Genomic DNA, 16,697 nt, shown 5'->3' with positions numbered 1-16,697 from the left:
TCGACAACATATAGCCCACTTTGAAAAAGAGTGATGGCCTGGGTCGAGAGTAGCTGCCCAAGCGATTATGGGAAGGTTTGGGGGGGACGTTGGCTATTATTATCGTCCCCCCAAACAATCCTACAATCACTTGGGCAGTTACTCTCGACCCAGGCCATCACTCATTTTCAAAGTGGGCTATTACAGTCTGGTTTTGGACAATAAGAAGTAGAAGCATAAAACTTATATGTACATGACTTATACATTTCAGCGTCCAACTCTGTGACAGGTACACTCAGTCATACGGTAAAAACAAGCCCGGTATTACCTTGTCACAAGTCTTCCAGTAGTTATATTAATTAATACACCATAGAATTCTGAATTTAAACCCTCGGAATATAAGCCCCACCCCCCACCCCCTCCAAATACATTTAAAGCATCCTCATTCTCAGATTCTGAAATCCTTCCAATAATTAACACCCAAATCGATGGGCCAGTATTCAAAGAAAGAATGATCCGCAGATAGTTATTAATAATTAAATTACAATTATTTTCATCTGCATCACAAGCGATTAAGAACTTTTTAAAAAGATTCATCCTGAACTCTTCAAGTTTGTAACCATTTCCACTTATGCCATTCCCTAGCCTACATGTACAGTATTGATGATCAGTGAAGCTGGTGGACTTTAGATGAATATGTACATCATGTAGTTTCTATCTCTACCTTATCTTGCAATACTTGCAGAGTAACTGTGTATTCTCGTGGGAGTATGTGATTCATGACAGCAAGGCCTTGACCCAATTTGATGTAAAGCCCTCCATTGTCAATTGCTCCAATGACAATTCTATCAGCTGCTCTCTGGTGGCAAAGTTTAATGACTTGTGCATACTGCTCACCATTCTGAAGTCAATACAATAAGAGAAGAAACAATAAATCTCTTACAGACTGGTTATTAAGCCAACTCCATACTCCCTCAACTTTTAAGTTATTTAAAAATAGCTTACACTGTATGTGGCTTGAAGTCTGGTTCTAAAGTTTTGAATTCGTGGATTTTATGGCCACAGCTTCTCATACATTCATTAAAAATAAAAATCGTTTATTGAATAATACACACTTTGCAGTCTCAGCAACTGAATTACGTGGCTAAAAAGATATAATAATATTTATAATTACAATAAAAGTATAAAAGACTCCTATAAATAATTAAAATATCATAAAAATGCTCCATAATTGTAACACAACTAATCAAATGTTACGGCTTATAATGAAGGAATTCTTATATCGATCTGTTCTTCATACAGGAATATCAAATTTAGTCTCTTATCCGTCACAGGGTCTCTGAAGAACTGACTTTGGTAGTAAAAGACTAGCAAGCTAATGATCTTATAATCTATGATCTGTCATTAAATAAATTCCTAAATAGTGTTTCTTGTCTGGCAAATTTAAAGTGTTGGAATACCAGCCATTTCTAATGCATCTGTATACTTTCTAACGTGAGGAAAAACTGTTTGCATGGCGTGTTTCTGGATGTGCTCCATTTCATCCGATAGGTACTTTGGAAGGCTGTGATGCAAGAACTGGCAAGAAGGTGCTTTTTACTTTTCAGAGAGGACTAACTCATAACACCTGTTTTGATAGAATGTTTTCTATGACAGTGTAATTTTGTGGATGATCTGAACCATTGACATTGTCTAATGCCATGCAAGAAAGTGCATGGTTAGTGCCTATTTAGTATTATATTATAATTCATTGATTAGGTTTAGTGGTACATGTAGGTAGCTTGCACATGTACGCCTGTTAAATTTGTTTGGTCATTAGAATTCAACAACTGAAAAATCTGTAATGATAATGAAAAAAAAAATTATTGTCATTATCATGATCATCATTATTTTTGTCAAAATGTTACATGTTGTTAGGTTTATGTTCATGACTGACTGCAAGCAACACAAATTATTCATTAGCAGCTCAGTCCCAACAAAGCTGAATTTCTTCAAATCGTCTAGTCCCAGAAAATATCCATATTGGACTGCCACAGAAGATTCGGGGACAGGAGGTGTTAGACACAATCCCTGAAGTAAAAATTCAAGAGTGTTGCTGGTAAGCAGAGTGAGGTGGGGGGGGAAGGGGGGTGGGAAGGGGAGGTGAATATTTGCTGGAACCACACAATACAATGTTGGAAAAAAGTCAGATATCTGAAAAGTATCAGAAAAATATCAGAAATCTGAAAAGTCAGATAAAGCATTGTTGCCTGCAACCTTTCATTAATTTTACACAATGCATTGCTACTAAATGAGTTATTTTTTCAGTCTCTACTTACAGGGTCTAAATTATACAGACTCCACCAATAGTCCAGGGATATTTTCATACCAACGTAAAAACACCTAGTGAAATAAAGCAAACATAATGATGATTTGTCAGTTGTTAATTGTTCAATAATCAACCTAAATGCACCTTGTAGAGAAAAGGTAAAGGTACTACAGGTACTAGGGAGACCGAAAAATTCTTGGGCGTTGGCTGTTTTGACTTGTAATTTTGCACATTTATTTTTAATTACTTGTTTGGAAAAGTCTGAGGGTGAAACTCAAAGGGAAACACCTAAAGCAAAGAAAGCAGAAAATAAAAAAGGATAGAGTGAGAAAAGAAAGCAATAGCTCACAACACAATTTAGAAAAAAAGTGTCAGGTTCTTACACTTGTATGATTTGGAAAGAAGACCCTTAAATTCACCACTGACATGCCTGAGATGGATAAAATGAGTGCAAACCAAACTTTCACATATCTTTGAAGAAGCCAAAGCACTGCCTTAGAGGTGACCAAATTTTGGCAAGTGAACAATTTTGTTTCTCTTACCCATTGGCTGCCATTTACCCTAGTCAAATAATATTTAATTTAATAATTACATCTACAAAATTATAGCTGGAAGTACTTCTAAATTTAGGAGTGTACATTACAGCAATGCAAAATAATTTTTTGTCTGATCTTGCTGCCTTTTTTCACAATCATTTGGAAGGATTAGCCATCCGAAATTGGCTACCACGTGCATTTGGCAGACAACTCGGTAGCTTTGGTTAAACTTCTACCTTTGGCTGTGCTACACTGTGCTGACGAGAGCCAACCAGCTCGAAACAGCTGTCCATGGTTGCGGCATTCTGTTGATTCTCGGTTTGGTCTTTATCATGCCGCTGTCATGTTAAGTTTTCTATGCAGTCTAATCAGCCGATTGACATTTACGCCAGATTCAGTGGAGTTTTGGAAATGAATTTCAATTCTTTTGATGCAACAATACCAAAAATAGCCCATTTTACAGTTGTGTGCTAAGTGACCTGGCCTTGGAGTGGAAGCGAGGCTGGGGGTGACCTTGTCTTGATACAAACCTCACTGCTTTTCACACATAGATCATGCTAGATTCTTATGCTAACTAGTTTGCATTTACACATGAAAAGCAGTGACGTTTGTATCAGCCTCACTTAAAATCCAAGGCCAGGTCACTAAGCACACAACTGTAAAATGACCGATTGAAACTTGCGAAGTTTTTCGAAAAATTGTCATTCTAGAAATTAGAAATTTTTTAAATTTGTTTTACATGTAGTGGCGACAGTGCTATCCGGCCCATAGCTTCAAAATGGAAGTGTTTGATTATCCCAAAAAAATCTTGCACTAAAAATACTTGTTTCATCATGAGAGCATAAGATTGCATCCGACTGCGTGAGACCTATTAGGAGCTCTACTCATGCACCAAAGATAACCGAATATAGGGCTTACATGCGGTTTAATATGTTAGTTCCCCTTCAACGCTCTTGCAAGTCCAAAATAATTATGGACCATCACGCATACATTTATGTTAATTCTCCCCTGTCGGCCATGTATAACGTTTGGAGAGAAAACCATATCACTTTTTTTACTCACCTAAAAAATCGTCCTATTCCTTCGACTTGAACTCGAAGTTTTCTTCGTTGCTTTCGTTCCCAAAGTCTATTATAAGCGGTAAGGGCCACAGTACCGCCTCCAACTAAAAGCCACAAACCTCTTTTTACAAACATTCCTTTCCTTGCAGCTTTTGACGATACCCCTGAACTGCTTAGTCTCAACTGATTTCTCCTGCAGCAGAGCGGTAAATTGCTTCTAAAGGCAGCTACCGGGAGCTGAAAACTTGACCAAAGTGTTCGTGACCTTGCCGCCATATTGTGCCGTTTATTCACGTATTTGTTTTTCTTGTAGACGTTCCGTTCCTTTTACTTGAAGTGCGTTGTATTTTTGTTTCTCTGAGAAGGAGTCTTGTAACCTCATACCCAGTGCCTTCGCTTGTATTACAAGACAGGAATCAAGATGGCGGGCAATGACAGAATGAACGCACGAGGTTGGCCAAGGAATCGAGCCGCAAGCAATGCGGGAAAATACATGACAGGGCCACAGGGAGCTCAGATAGATCGCACAGTACGACTGTAAGTAGTCATGTTTAGGATTGCGTGGTTTGTTGACTTTGAAATTGACTATAAAACTCTCAAGAGCGTCAAACGCGTCGGCGGCGTCGAACGCTCATTGAAGTTCATTGTAGAGAAGTTTAATGTAGAGAAAGGAGAATGCAGTTTTTCTTTGACATATTTTCAAGTCTTTTCTGACCGTTTCTCTTTATCGAACCTGAAGATCAGGCATCAGTTACAGAATACATGATCCAAAACAATAAATTATACCGGTGATATGTTTTAAGACCAGTTGCCTATTGAACCTCGAGTTGTATTTGTAAATAAGGCGCAGTTTTGAAATGTGTTTGTCACAATGTTTGTGAGACTGCAGAGATGGCTGGAAATGGAAGCTACATGAATATATTATGTGACGAACTTTTCCATGGGGATTTGTACATGTGGATGTACCATGTGTTGCAATGGACATTTTCCAGCAGATTTCCAGAATCATTACAGTCAACCCAGGTCACGCGTGAACGATATTTTTGAAATTTGAACGGAGTTCTGAAATTTACATGTCAGTTTTGAAAATCGCCAACGAGATTTCAGAGTTCCCGTATAAATTTCCCTAGCTTATTGACGATGTAAAGCTATGAATTTTTCTTTACACTGCAAAATTGAGTATTTCAAGAATAACAATTGTTTCCCAAGTATTTTGAATCTTTTTTTTTTTTCAGTTAATGCGTCTTTTTCGGAACGATTTCTAGAGAAATGTCCAACATTCCATTCACACGTCGGACATTACAAAGAGAAATTCGAATGTTCATTTCATTCTGGGAAATACTGTTCACGCGTGACCTGGGTTGACTGTAAAATTTGACAACTTTTTACAGTCAAACCGGATGTTCCTTTGCATGCAAATTTGCAAACTTCTGCCACAACATTGGTATTTTGATTGACAGCTTGCTCAGAGCAATCTGCAACTGCTGTGATCAACTTGATCGCTTTGGTTGCAAATTTGCATTGAACTAGTTTGAAAGTTGTCTTGTAGGTTTTTATGTCCCTTCTGGGCCACCCGGTAGTTTCTTTGGCAAACTCCTTTTAAAATTGAAAATTTTACCCAAGATAATTTTTATTGTCCAGTAAATAATGGCCAGAATAGTTCTATCATGCAAGCTACAATGTGGCAACAACAGCAAAACTTACATATTCTCCACAAAAGTACTTTTATCACAACAGCAAATTATCTTCATTAACCCTTAACAAAGAACCGTCCTTGTGAGGGGTATCTCTATTTTCTGGAACAATGGATTATGACTTCTTATCTTTGAAAACGAGTGAATCAATGTGAACTAAAGATGACTTTATCACAAAGATTTAGGTTGCTTATGTGTATAAATAACTTGCTGCTTTATGCTCTTCATCTGAAGGTATCCTTTAACGAATTACACATTTGGAACCAAAGAAGCATTGTATGAGAAGGACAGGTGGGTGAGCTTGTTACTTTTCAATAACTGAAAATAATAATTATTAAAATTAATTATTGTTATAATGCCAGTAATAGAAAATTAATATCAATGACCATTTATCAGGATTAATTGCAGTGGAAAAACATTTTTCAATTCATTTGATATCTTTTACACTCACTTTCACAGTTGTTACCAGTCCTTTAGAAGCTCTGTAATGTTTTTATTACCCTTCCCCTCCCCTTCCCTCCCCTCCAAAGGAAAAAAAGGAAGCAAAAGAGAAAGAAAAAATGGAAATTGAAGTGCTCTCCTGATTGACCAAAATTTTGAGGTATAAAATGTTTGATTTTACAACCTATGATTCCATGGGATTTTTAAATGGCGATATGAAATGAATAGTCACATGGAAATTATTAACAAACAATCATGTGGAATATTGTCAATAATCTTGTGAAAAGAAAATTTCCATAATTTAATGGTGAGATAGAAACCAAAGAGTACATGTATCCGTTTAAGCAAACTTGTACAGTCATCCTTGAAAACTTGCATTTTTAAATCTTTTGTGAGAGCTTGGACTAGTATTGGTCTTTCAATTCTCAACTGTAAGAGACAGGTTTTAAGATTTTGCTGGCTATCATTCTGCTGCATGCATCAGTGATTGATGATGTTATAGTAAACTTAACTAAGTGCACTTGTATGTTTCGAAGAATGAAATGTAATACTTCTATTTGACTGCCTACTTTCTTTTTCAGCTCAGTGCAGACAAGATTTACAAGGATGAGGTAAGGGATGTTGGAAACAATGAAATCAAAATTTACAGATGCAACAGGGATGACTTCCCAAATGGAAGAACATCTATTGAATTAAGCTTCTTTGTTTTCTAAGAGGCCTCAGTAATCTCTGTGGCTGGTGCCTTATTTCATAGCAAGCTGTTTGACATCATTGGCATTTGTTTCTACAGAGAGGAATATGATAAATTTGGAATGAGGAAGACTGTTGAAGGAGTGCTGATTGTCCATGAACATGGATTGCCTCATGTGCTGCTTCTGCAGCTAGGAACAACATTTTTTAAATTGTGAGTAACTTTAATTTACATTATAAGGGCTTTTATATACCAGTAACTAGGATTTATTTATATTATTTTCAATGTAATATTGTTTCAGTGTCAAATACATGAACTGAGTTATGAATCTGTTTCAGTTCATTTTTGTTAAAAACTGCTAATAATTAATTGTAGTACAACTTGTGACCAGGATGGAAAGGAAATTGCAACTTGAAGAAGTTGGACAATTTTATTCAACAATTTTCTGTGGAGTTTTTGAAAAAATGCTGAATGTCATGAAATGGTTTGTTGTCCCTCAATTTACATTTTGGCATTTTAAATGACAGTCATTCATTCCTTTTATTTATGCATATGCACTTTTTTTAAGGAGCTAAGTTTATACCAACATACATGTATAGTCTCAATTTTGGCCAAAAGGTTGTGATCAAAACGAGACTAAATGAACTGAAGGAACACAAAACTAAAACAATGGATGCCGTTTAGCATTCCTGTTGTGTTTAACTACAATACACTGTATATACTGTGTAATGATGATGCAAACGTCAATTTTGAAGGCCTGGTGGGGAACTAGTAGCTGGAGAAGATGAGATAGATGGACTTAAAAGATCCATGACTGAAGTAAGTTGCTTAAATACAGCTGAGTACAAAAGCTCTGCATACAGGTTGTAGTTGTGCAACTTAGGGTTTTTTACTGTTTTACCACTAGGATAGCAATTTTCCCTACTAAATTTACTAGATCAAACAAATAGGTATCTCTGCCAGAAAAATTTCAAGGAGTCCACAAGGCCAAAAGCCAAGAAGTTTGGCCCAATATGTGAAGTATTAGGTGCTGCTGCAAAAAAATTAGCATTTTCTTGGGTGCCTCAGGCTACCGAGCTCCTGTCAGGGGGCAGCCTTGTCATATACCTATTATAAATTCAACTTTGTACTTTACAATTTAAGGCTGAAGTTCACAGAAGAGCTGTCGAAACGTGTTGATGAAAATCAAAACTCTTGTCGTTTTTCTTAAACTTTAATCCTTTTTTTTTTTCTTATACATGTTTCTTTTCTTTGTGTTATATTTCCCAATAAAGCTGACAAACAAACGTAGAAACATTTTCTTAATAGGATGTAGGCAACTTGGTATTTACTGTGCGTGTATCGTCAATATTTAATTATGCTTAGTTTCTTGATTTGACGTTGATAATGATAATTTTTCTGTTTAGATCCTGGGCCGTCCAGAGCAGGGGGCCGAGGTGGACTGGGTTGTGGAAGACTGCTTGGGAAACTGGTGGAGACCAAACTTTGAGGCTCCTCAGGTATGACGGGAATGACGAAGGACTAACGCTCGAAACTCTGGAAACTTTTACGTCTAAAACTCTAGATTAGAAAAACATAGACGTTCTTTTTCACGATTTGGCGTAAGACTGTGGAATGAGATACCGCGCCGTATAAGAGATTTACCCAAAAAAGAATTCAAAGATGAAATTTGCCGGCAAATATCGATATTTTGGCAAATGAAAATGACTATCAATATTGAAACTCCTTTTATAATACAGAAAATTGGTCAAGCAAATTAGTTACAACTCCTTAATTTTTCAACTTTTCTGTTTTCCTCGTGATTTCTTTACCTTCCCTCAATTCTGTTTGTATCGTTGTAAATGTCTTGATTATAATAAATATAATGATCAGAATGACTGGCGAAAATCTCCAATTGTGCCCCCTACTGCACTGGCGATTTGATTGATGCCGGATGCCAGCAAAGTACAGTGCAATATGTCCATGATCGGTGTAATTCGCTTCCAATTTTTTTTTCTGGCGATTAAATTTGCCACAATCGGCGTATAAAATCACCTAGTGTGCCGCAGGCCTCGGAGCAAGCGACAGGGAAAAATGAGAAGAGATAATGGTTCCTAATCATTATAACAATTGATGCTCATGTTATCATGTGAGAAAAACTGCAAAACCACCACATAAATACGTAAATACATGTTTTCCAGCGCACTCAGGTGCATCACTCATATTCAAACAAAAAAAAAGACGCTGTATATTTTATAACTCGTTTAAAAGATTTTGAATGTACGAAAATGTTTTGACCGTTTTCAGAATGGTGGTTGTAAGTTTTAAAAGGTCTATCGCAACCAACAGTTTGCTGGTGGAAGCTGACTGATTGGAGAAAGGCAGTGTGACTTAGCTGAGGATGATTTGTCTCCTGCGCGGTCGTCACGCAACACTTTTCCTCACTAGTGGGGAGAAGTGAGCCCTGCTTTGGGTGTCAGGAAGCTCTATGGAACCTCTAATTGAATTGAACCTGTTTATCACGACGCAGTATTGTTTTAAAGACTAGGGTCATTGTTTCCGTTGTTCATTTAATGTTTTCTCAGCCATTCTCGTGAAGCTTAATTTCCGAGAGCTTCGTGGCGGCCAACAGAAGCGGCTGCATATAGGGGACTTTACTCACGACTTCAATGTATCTCTGCGATCTATTCCTATGAGCTCCTATTCTTCCACAGTGATAACACAACTAGTAATGTTAAAAACCATTTCTTGGTTGACTTGTACTCATCTGTATTTTCTTATTTTCAGTATCCGTACATTCCCGCTCATATAACCAAGCCCAAAGAACAGAGAAAACTTTTCTTAGTTCAACTAGGAGAAAAAGGTACATTTATGTATTAACCAGCAAAGCGCTAGGTTGTATTCCTTTTAGCATTTGAGTTTTCTGCTTACGTGATAAACACTTTCGTCACTTCCGTTTTTTGTCTAACTCTGACAAGATGAAATGTTAACCAAGTTAAGCAAAGCTTCTCTTTATCTTTGTTTCACTTCAGCTAACTTTGCTGTCCCGCGTAATTACAAACTGGTTGCAGCCCCGTTATTTGAACTGTATGATAACTCGCCAGGCTATGGACCAATCATAGCCAGTCTTCCACAGTTGCTCAGTAGGTGAGTACTTGAATTTCTCTTCCCCTCTTTTCACCGCATGAACCCGATTTTCCGGTTCTTTTTAACGGGCTATGATGTGCGTTTACATCCTTCACTTTGATCAATCCGCTCAAATTCGCGTGCAGGTCGGTGCAATTTTAACGTTTTGCTACCAAACGCAAGTAATTTCAGTTTGACTCTGTATGTACAGTTATTTTGCCCAGGGACACACAACAGTTCATTTTGCCTCGATTAAGTTAATTAAATTCGGATTTAGTTGAAAAAGAACATGTAAAGTTTTCTTAGGCAAAATATGAGCTCAAAAATTTTGTAACACTGACTGAAAAGCTAATTTCTCTCCTTTTCGAAGGGGCAAATATGTCGTTAAGAATGCGAAAATAGGTCAGCTAGCATTTTCGTAAAGCCTACAACAGCTCGTAAATTTGGGGAATAAGATTCTGTTCCCTAAAACTTTCTGATAAGATTAAATTTAGAAATACAGTTGACTATAAAAATAAGCGAAAAAAAAGAACGACGTTTCGGTGTCATCTTGGCACCATTATCAAGTCAAGAATGTAACAGGAAAGAAAACTTTCCGCAAGTTAAATTTTCGGTTAAAGCTTGGGCACAGATCAAACTGTATTTAGCTTACACAAATATACCACAAAACCATCTGGGAATACAGGAGACAACATTTTAAGTATCTGCTGAAATGATCTCTTTAGGTGCACCTGCATATTCGATATCCGGCATTTTTCTGTTTCCCTTACCATTTCCCGCTCTTATTTTTACACCCACTTGGACTGAGCTGCATGGTGTTCTGTGTAAATACTTTGGCTTCAACCGTTTCATTATTATATTTCAGGTTTAGCTTCATATATTTATGAGAAAAGAGATACGGAAGAAGATGGGGGAAAACAAATAATTCCTTGGCATATGTTTTCTTTTTTTGTAACTTTTTGTATTTATTGCTGTTGCATGTGTTTTAGTAGTTATAATTGCTTTTTTAATTAGAAATAAAAACTTTTAAAAATCTTTGTACCCGTCTGTCTAGACTGTTGAATCATGATCCCGGTAACACTTGTTTGCTTTTTAAGTCGCTGTTACACGAGGCAATTTTTGTTGCAACTTGCCTCGCAATATTATTGTGACGCAAGTTACACGAATACTTTCTAAGTGTAACATGCGCTGAAATGAACATGTCTCACAATTTTTTTGTTGCCGCAATCGTTGCGAGAAGTAGAAGTCGGTTCTACTTCTCGCAACGGTAACTGCACCAAAAACGTTCCGAGACATGTTCATTTCATGGCATGTTACACTAGGCAACGATCCGTGCAACTTGTGTCGCAACCGCGCAACGAAATTGCGAGACAAGTTGCAATTTTATTGATCGAGTTCTTCATTTGTATTGTGGAGAAATCGCTAAAAACGCCTGATTACAGTTTATTATTCTTTCTCGGAGAAATCATTTCATATTTTCCTCCCGGTGCTCTAAGAGCGATTTCATGTTAAAGAAAGGATTCTCTGTCAAATATTTGAGCAGTTTGGGCCAACAAGCAAAATCTCAGTCACAATACACCTTTAAGAACTGTACTCCAACCGCTGTACTTTATCCGCTGAAAACGACTTATGCGCTCTTTAAACAACTGAAGCCAGGCCCCAGTTGTTTAAAGGGCGGATAATTTTATCCACTGGATAGTTCGCTACCCGGCAGATAAAATGTGTGCAAGATTTTCTTGATAGTCCTATAATTTATGAATAGAGTAGAAGCATATGTCAAATTTAAGAATGGGATCAGTGTGTGGAAAACTTGCCAAAAGCATTGGTTGGAGTACCTTTGCTCCACTGGATAGCGACTTATCCAGTGGATAAAGTTACCCGCTCTTTGAACAACTGGGGCCAGATGTATAACCACCACTTTGAGGCTTTTAAGTTTTAGTCTTAAACGCTTTGCTCTCTTTTCACTTCTAACGTATAAAGTAAAAACACGAAAAGAAAGGAACTGATTCAATCTGGACATGGGTACTAAATAAAAGACGTCTGTTGCTTTGGTCAACAAGATATATATACCCCTATTCGGCAGAGATACTTTGTACCCGACAGAATTAAACTGTCAGCTAAATATTTCGCATTGTCACGATAACTGTGAAGGAGTTGCAGCTAAACATTTTTAAATATAGCCACTCATAAACGACTAACATTTAGAATTAAGACAGGAGCAATTTGACAAATTCGAAGCAGTAAGGTCGGTCTACTTAAGAAAATGAGTATTGGTCACTTTTTGTCCCCGCTTCATGACACGCGAATTCAAACAAACTGAATTTCATGCAGCTTGTAGCAACGACAAAATTTTGTCCCTGCAACGTAGCTTTTTCATAAAAACGGGAACGTCACGCAGAGGAACTGTCCCCGCAACATGGCCCTGCTAAACGGATCGACCTTAAAAAAGAAGGCCTCGTTGCCAGACCCGTGGCCTGGGGTCGAGACGTCAAGAGGGCCAGACGGTCGGCCGCGGGATGAAATAGCTCGACAGGTGACGTCACATACGATTACGTGCCCACGTCGACTGAGAACGAGGCTGAAGAAAAGGTATTTTCGATGACATGTACACCTTGTAAAACCTGCAGCATTGTCACAATGTGACAACGCAATACCTGCAGTAATACAAATATCCGACAGGTTTAAAAATTCTCTTTCATGTTCACGATCAATGGAATTGAATGTTTTTAGGTGATAAAGTTAGGCCCTTAATTCCTAACAACACCTCTGGCATGAGAGAGTAATTCATGATGACTAAGAGCAATTCATTGCTTTTGGGATTTCAAATCGGGATCATATCTCTGTTCGCGATATTCTTCGGTGATAGCCGGGTAGGAATTAGCGGCCGGAGTAAAAAGCCACACATAGTCTTTATCTTAGCAGATGACTTGGGATTTAACGACATCGGCTATCATAACTCAAAAATCAAAACGGAAGTCTTGGATGAGTTGGCGCACACCGGGGTGAAATTGCAAAATTATTACGTTCAACCCATCTGCACCCCAACAAGGGCGCAGTTGTTAACAGGACGATACAATATCCACACTGGTTTACAACATAGCATCATTTGGCCCTCGCAGGCTAACGCGTTACCGAAAAACGAAACCACAATAGCGGAAAAATTGAAAGAAAATGGCTATAGAACGCATATTGTTGGAAAATGGCATTTGGGCTTTTATAAAAAAGAGTTTATTCCTACACGAAGAGGTTTTGATTCTTTTTACGGCTTCTTAACGGGTGGGCAGGATTATTATTCACATGTGAACAGACTCGGTTATCACAAACCGGGTTTCAATTTTCTAGACGGTTACGATTTTTGGCGAGACGAAAAAGTACAGCGAGATGTGGTCGGTCAATACACCACGTTTCTTTTCGCTGAAGAAGCTGAGAGGATCATCAAAGAGCACGACTCAAAAATCCCGCTCTTCCTTTATTTATCTTTCCAAGCGCCGCACATGCCGTTGCAGGTTCCAAAACGATTTTTGAAAGGGTACAATGACATAAAAGATCGCAAACGTCGTGTTTATGCAGCCATGGTTTCGTGTTTGGATGAAGCGGTTGGAAATGTAACCCGTGCGTTAAAAGAGCGTGGTTTGTGGGAAAACACTGTGCTGATCTTTAGCAGCGATAACGGAGGGCAGATCACTGGAGGCGGCAATAACTGGCCCTTGCGAGGTTGGAAAAATTCCCTGTGGGAAGGCGGTGTAAGAACTGTGGGATTTGTGAACAGTCAACTCATTCAAAAACCACAGAGAATTCACCACGGGCTCATGCATGTGTCGGACTGGTTTCCAACCCTCGTGCATTTGGCCGAAGCATCAGTGGAAGGGCTTCCATTGGACGGAGTTAATCAGTGGAAGAGCATCAGTGAAGGTACATCATCTTCGAGGAAGGAACTCCTGCATAACATTGACTGTTATGGCGTGCCCTGGGGAATCCCGGATCGATACTTAAGCTGCCGCCAGGCCGCTCTCAGAAGAGGGAATTGGAAGCTACTGCTCGGTTGCCCAGGCAACGGCTCATGGATTCCAGCGGCGGAAATGGATGTCCCAGCCCAGGTCTCCTCCAAATGTCACAAAAACAAAACGATATTCCTCTTTAATGTTGCAAATGATCCGGAAGAACGAGAAGAGATTTCTGAACAGCACCCGGAAGTGGTACGGGATTTATTGAACAGGATACGAATGTACGATACGACAGCAGTGCCCCCTCGGTTTCCAAACCCTGATCCTAAGTCTAATCCGAGCAAGCATGGCGGAGTTTGGAAACCATGGATGGATTAAGGGGGGGGGGGGGGGGGGGTTTACCTAAACGCCATTTTTCCGCCACTTGACATAGCTTTAATGGAAATATCTCGTTCACGTTTCAAGCAATCCAAAAACTCCACACTCATCCCGTGAATCTGTGTTGTGGGGTAATTGTGAATTTTTGGGTGATTTTTGGGTATACTGGGAGGAGATAGTTTTTCCAGAAGGATTGGTAAAATTAAGAGAAATAAGAAATATTGAAGATTTAGTAAAGTTTGAAAATTAGAATTTGTAGTCAATAATTAATAGACGGACACCACGTCAGTCCACTGGCAACCTGATGTGCTCTTGCATGGATATCAACTGTCTGTTGGTGTTCCAAAAATCATTTGTGACCCTCTTTGGGAAAACCGGGCTTAACGAAAATAGCGTTTTAATGCATTTTCAATGAATTTTAAATGTGTTGATAATGGTTCTCAACGCATTTGCAATGTTATTCCGTCCATTGTAAAAACGTTGGCAATGTTAAACAAATGTTTAAGAATGGATGAAAAATGTTTCTCAACGCGTTGGCAACTTTTTCTAACGTTTGATCCAAATGCTGTACAAAACGTTGAAAACAAAGGACAACGTTTCGCGCCGTTGTAACTAAGCTAAACACATTGTCAACACAACCAATAGCGCTTTGTTCACAAGTAACAAATTCAATTGAACATCAAAATTCTGCATCTGAGGAAACATGATTTTGTTTAATTAATAAAGAGCAATTTGCTGCAACTTACATTAAAACTTTTGCGAAACAACAGCCGATACCCGCAAGAAATAGACACGCAGAAAAAGGAAAATATTTGTTACGGCGTGATTTGTTTGACGGTTTGCCCGCAATCTTGCCACTGATTAGTTCAATAATTTTTCTGTCATAACCATTGATAAGCACTCCCTTGAGTAGCAAGTGAGGGCGTCATCAAAAATACTTAAAAATTAATACTAAATAGGAGTGAAATTTCCTGAAACGCAATCTTTTACCAAGAGCGAGGCAAGGCTACGTTGATAAATCTTCGTCGAATGCGTGGTGTGCGTGACTTGGAGTTTACTTGGGATCCCCTTGAGATTTAATGATTTAAGAACGATCAAAATTGCCATACCATAGGTTGCATTTAATCGTGAACAGCTTGAGGCATTTCAAAGACTTTTTGAAGCTTACTCTTTGTTTTCAAAGCCAATGAAATCGAACAGTTTACTGAAAATTTATTTGTTTTCCCTGGTGATTTTATACAAACATAACGAAGCACTGACGGTGACTGGGCAGACAAGGTCGTGCCAGTCATGTTATGGCCCCGACGTAACTAATCGAACAGTTCGGTAATCGAACTTAATCGAACCCAATCAGACTCAATCGAACGATTGGGTTCGACTAGTTCGGAAATCGAACACAATCGAACCAAAAAATTTGTGTGAGAGTTCGATTGAGTTCGATTTCCGAACCAAATCGAACCCAATCGAACCTAAACGAACGATATAAAAATCACTAAAAATATGCCAGTTTAGCGGCGGGACCGTTTTAGCATACATAACTAAGTAAAAATTTTAAAAAGCAGTAATTGATAATCACTTTATTGAAATAACCTTTGGGGATAAAAAACACAGTGAGTTTATTGTAAAATCGAAAATGATATAAGTTCAACGGACTATTTTTTTTTTTTTCACACGCTTTATTTAAATACGCAAATACACTTAGGTTGCTTACACTTATATAAATTACTTACACTTATAAAGTATTTGAATTTTACAAAGTACTTTTCTGTTAAGTTAAAAGAGAAAAAAAAAAGACAACTAAGTAATCGAGAAAAAGAAAAGAAGAGAAGAAAAAAATTATCAAGATAACAAAAAGAAGTTAAGGTGATTCCGCTGAAAAAGAAGGAGTATTCAAAATTGTCTAAGACTTGGTCCAGTTCATGACTATGTTATAAGCATGACAAAATTGCAATAAAAAATGGGGGTCACTGTGCTCGCTTTTGTGCAACCTGGATGGCTATTATAGTAAATAGATGACCCACGAGGTTTATATTGGGAACGCTAGTAATCAGAAATAGGAAACTATCATTTCTAGAAAAATTAATTTCTTGCATTAAAATATCGAAGCAGTTCAACAAAATTTACTTTAATCTTACACGACAAACTATTTTCATTGAGCTGGAATTACGATTATGAAAGAAATTAAAGATTTTGCTGCGTGTGCACGTAAGCAGCACTACCTAAATACGTGCTTTTTAAAGCATTCAAATAAAAATATTTCAAAGTAGAGTATTAAACTTTTCTTTAAATCGCGATATATAGTGGTCAACCGTATCACATTTAAATTGATGCATTAAAAAATGGGGGTCACCGTGCTCGTTTAGAAGAAAAGGACCATTTATTTTCCTGCCGAGCTTAACCTCAAGGAAATCCCGTAATGTTGTGCGCGCGCGCGCTCGTGCGCGCGCTAAATGACGCGAAAAATTATGCGCAGCAAGGATGCGCAATGCAATTCGATGGAATCACCTTAAACAAAAAACTACAAAATCGAGCCTATGCATTACCTTACAGTTTGTGAGTT

The 16,697-nt window shown here is 38.1% G+C and overlaps 2 protein-coding genes and 1 pseudogene across 2 annotated transcripts in view; 2 read left to right on the top strand and 1 right to left on the bottom strand.

Annotated features, from left to right (window-relative positions):
* The window catches only part of LOC146451156 (putative aarF domain-containing protein kinase 5), a 60,907-nt gene extending 56,747 nt beyond the window's left edge, over positions 1-4,160 (bottom strand). Inside the window, exons 1-3 of the mRNA XM_085099520.1 lie at positions 3,886-4,160; positions 2,298-2,361; positions 704-880 (exon numbers count right to left, since the gene is read on the bottom strand). Coding sequence (XP_084955646.1) covers positions 704-880; positions 2,298-2,361; positions 3,886-4,160 — 516 coding nt within the window. The remainder of the gene's footprint in view (positions 1-703; positions 881-2,297; positions 2,362-3,885) is intronic.
* A 137-nt stretch (positions 4,161-4,297) lies between these two features.
* On the top strand, positions 4,298-10,850 carry LOC146451155 (cleavage and polyadenylation specificity factor subunit 5-like). The gene is made up of 9 exons (XM_085099521.1): positions 4,298-4,421; positions 5,813-5,869; positions 6,601-6,630; positions 6,810-6,923; positions 7,466-7,529; positions 8,117-8,209; positions 9,477-9,552; positions 9,722-9,836; positions 10,681-10,850. Exons 1-9 carry the CDS (start codon positions 4,306-4,308, stop codon positions 10,700-10,702), a joined length of 687 nt encoding a protein of 228 aa, XP_084955647.1. The 5' UTR covers positions 4,298-4,305; the 3' UTR covers positions 10,703-10,850.
* An 885-nt stretch (positions 10,851-11,735) lies between these two features.
* LOC146451154 (arylsulfatase B pseudogene) lies at positions 11,736-16,697 on the top strand (annotated as a pseudogene).

Source organism: Pavona decussata, unplaced genomic scaffold (assembly GCF_977016875.1).
Source record: "Pavona decussata unplaced genomic scaffold, jaPavDecu1.1 SCAFFOLD_396, whole genome shotgun sequence".
Lineage (NCBI taxonomy): Eukaryota > Metazoa > Cnidaria > Anthozoa > Scleractinia > Agariciidae > Pavona > Pavona decussata.
The sequence above is the reverse complement of the archived record's forward strand: the minus strand, read 5'-3'. Positions and strand labels throughout refer to the sequence as shown.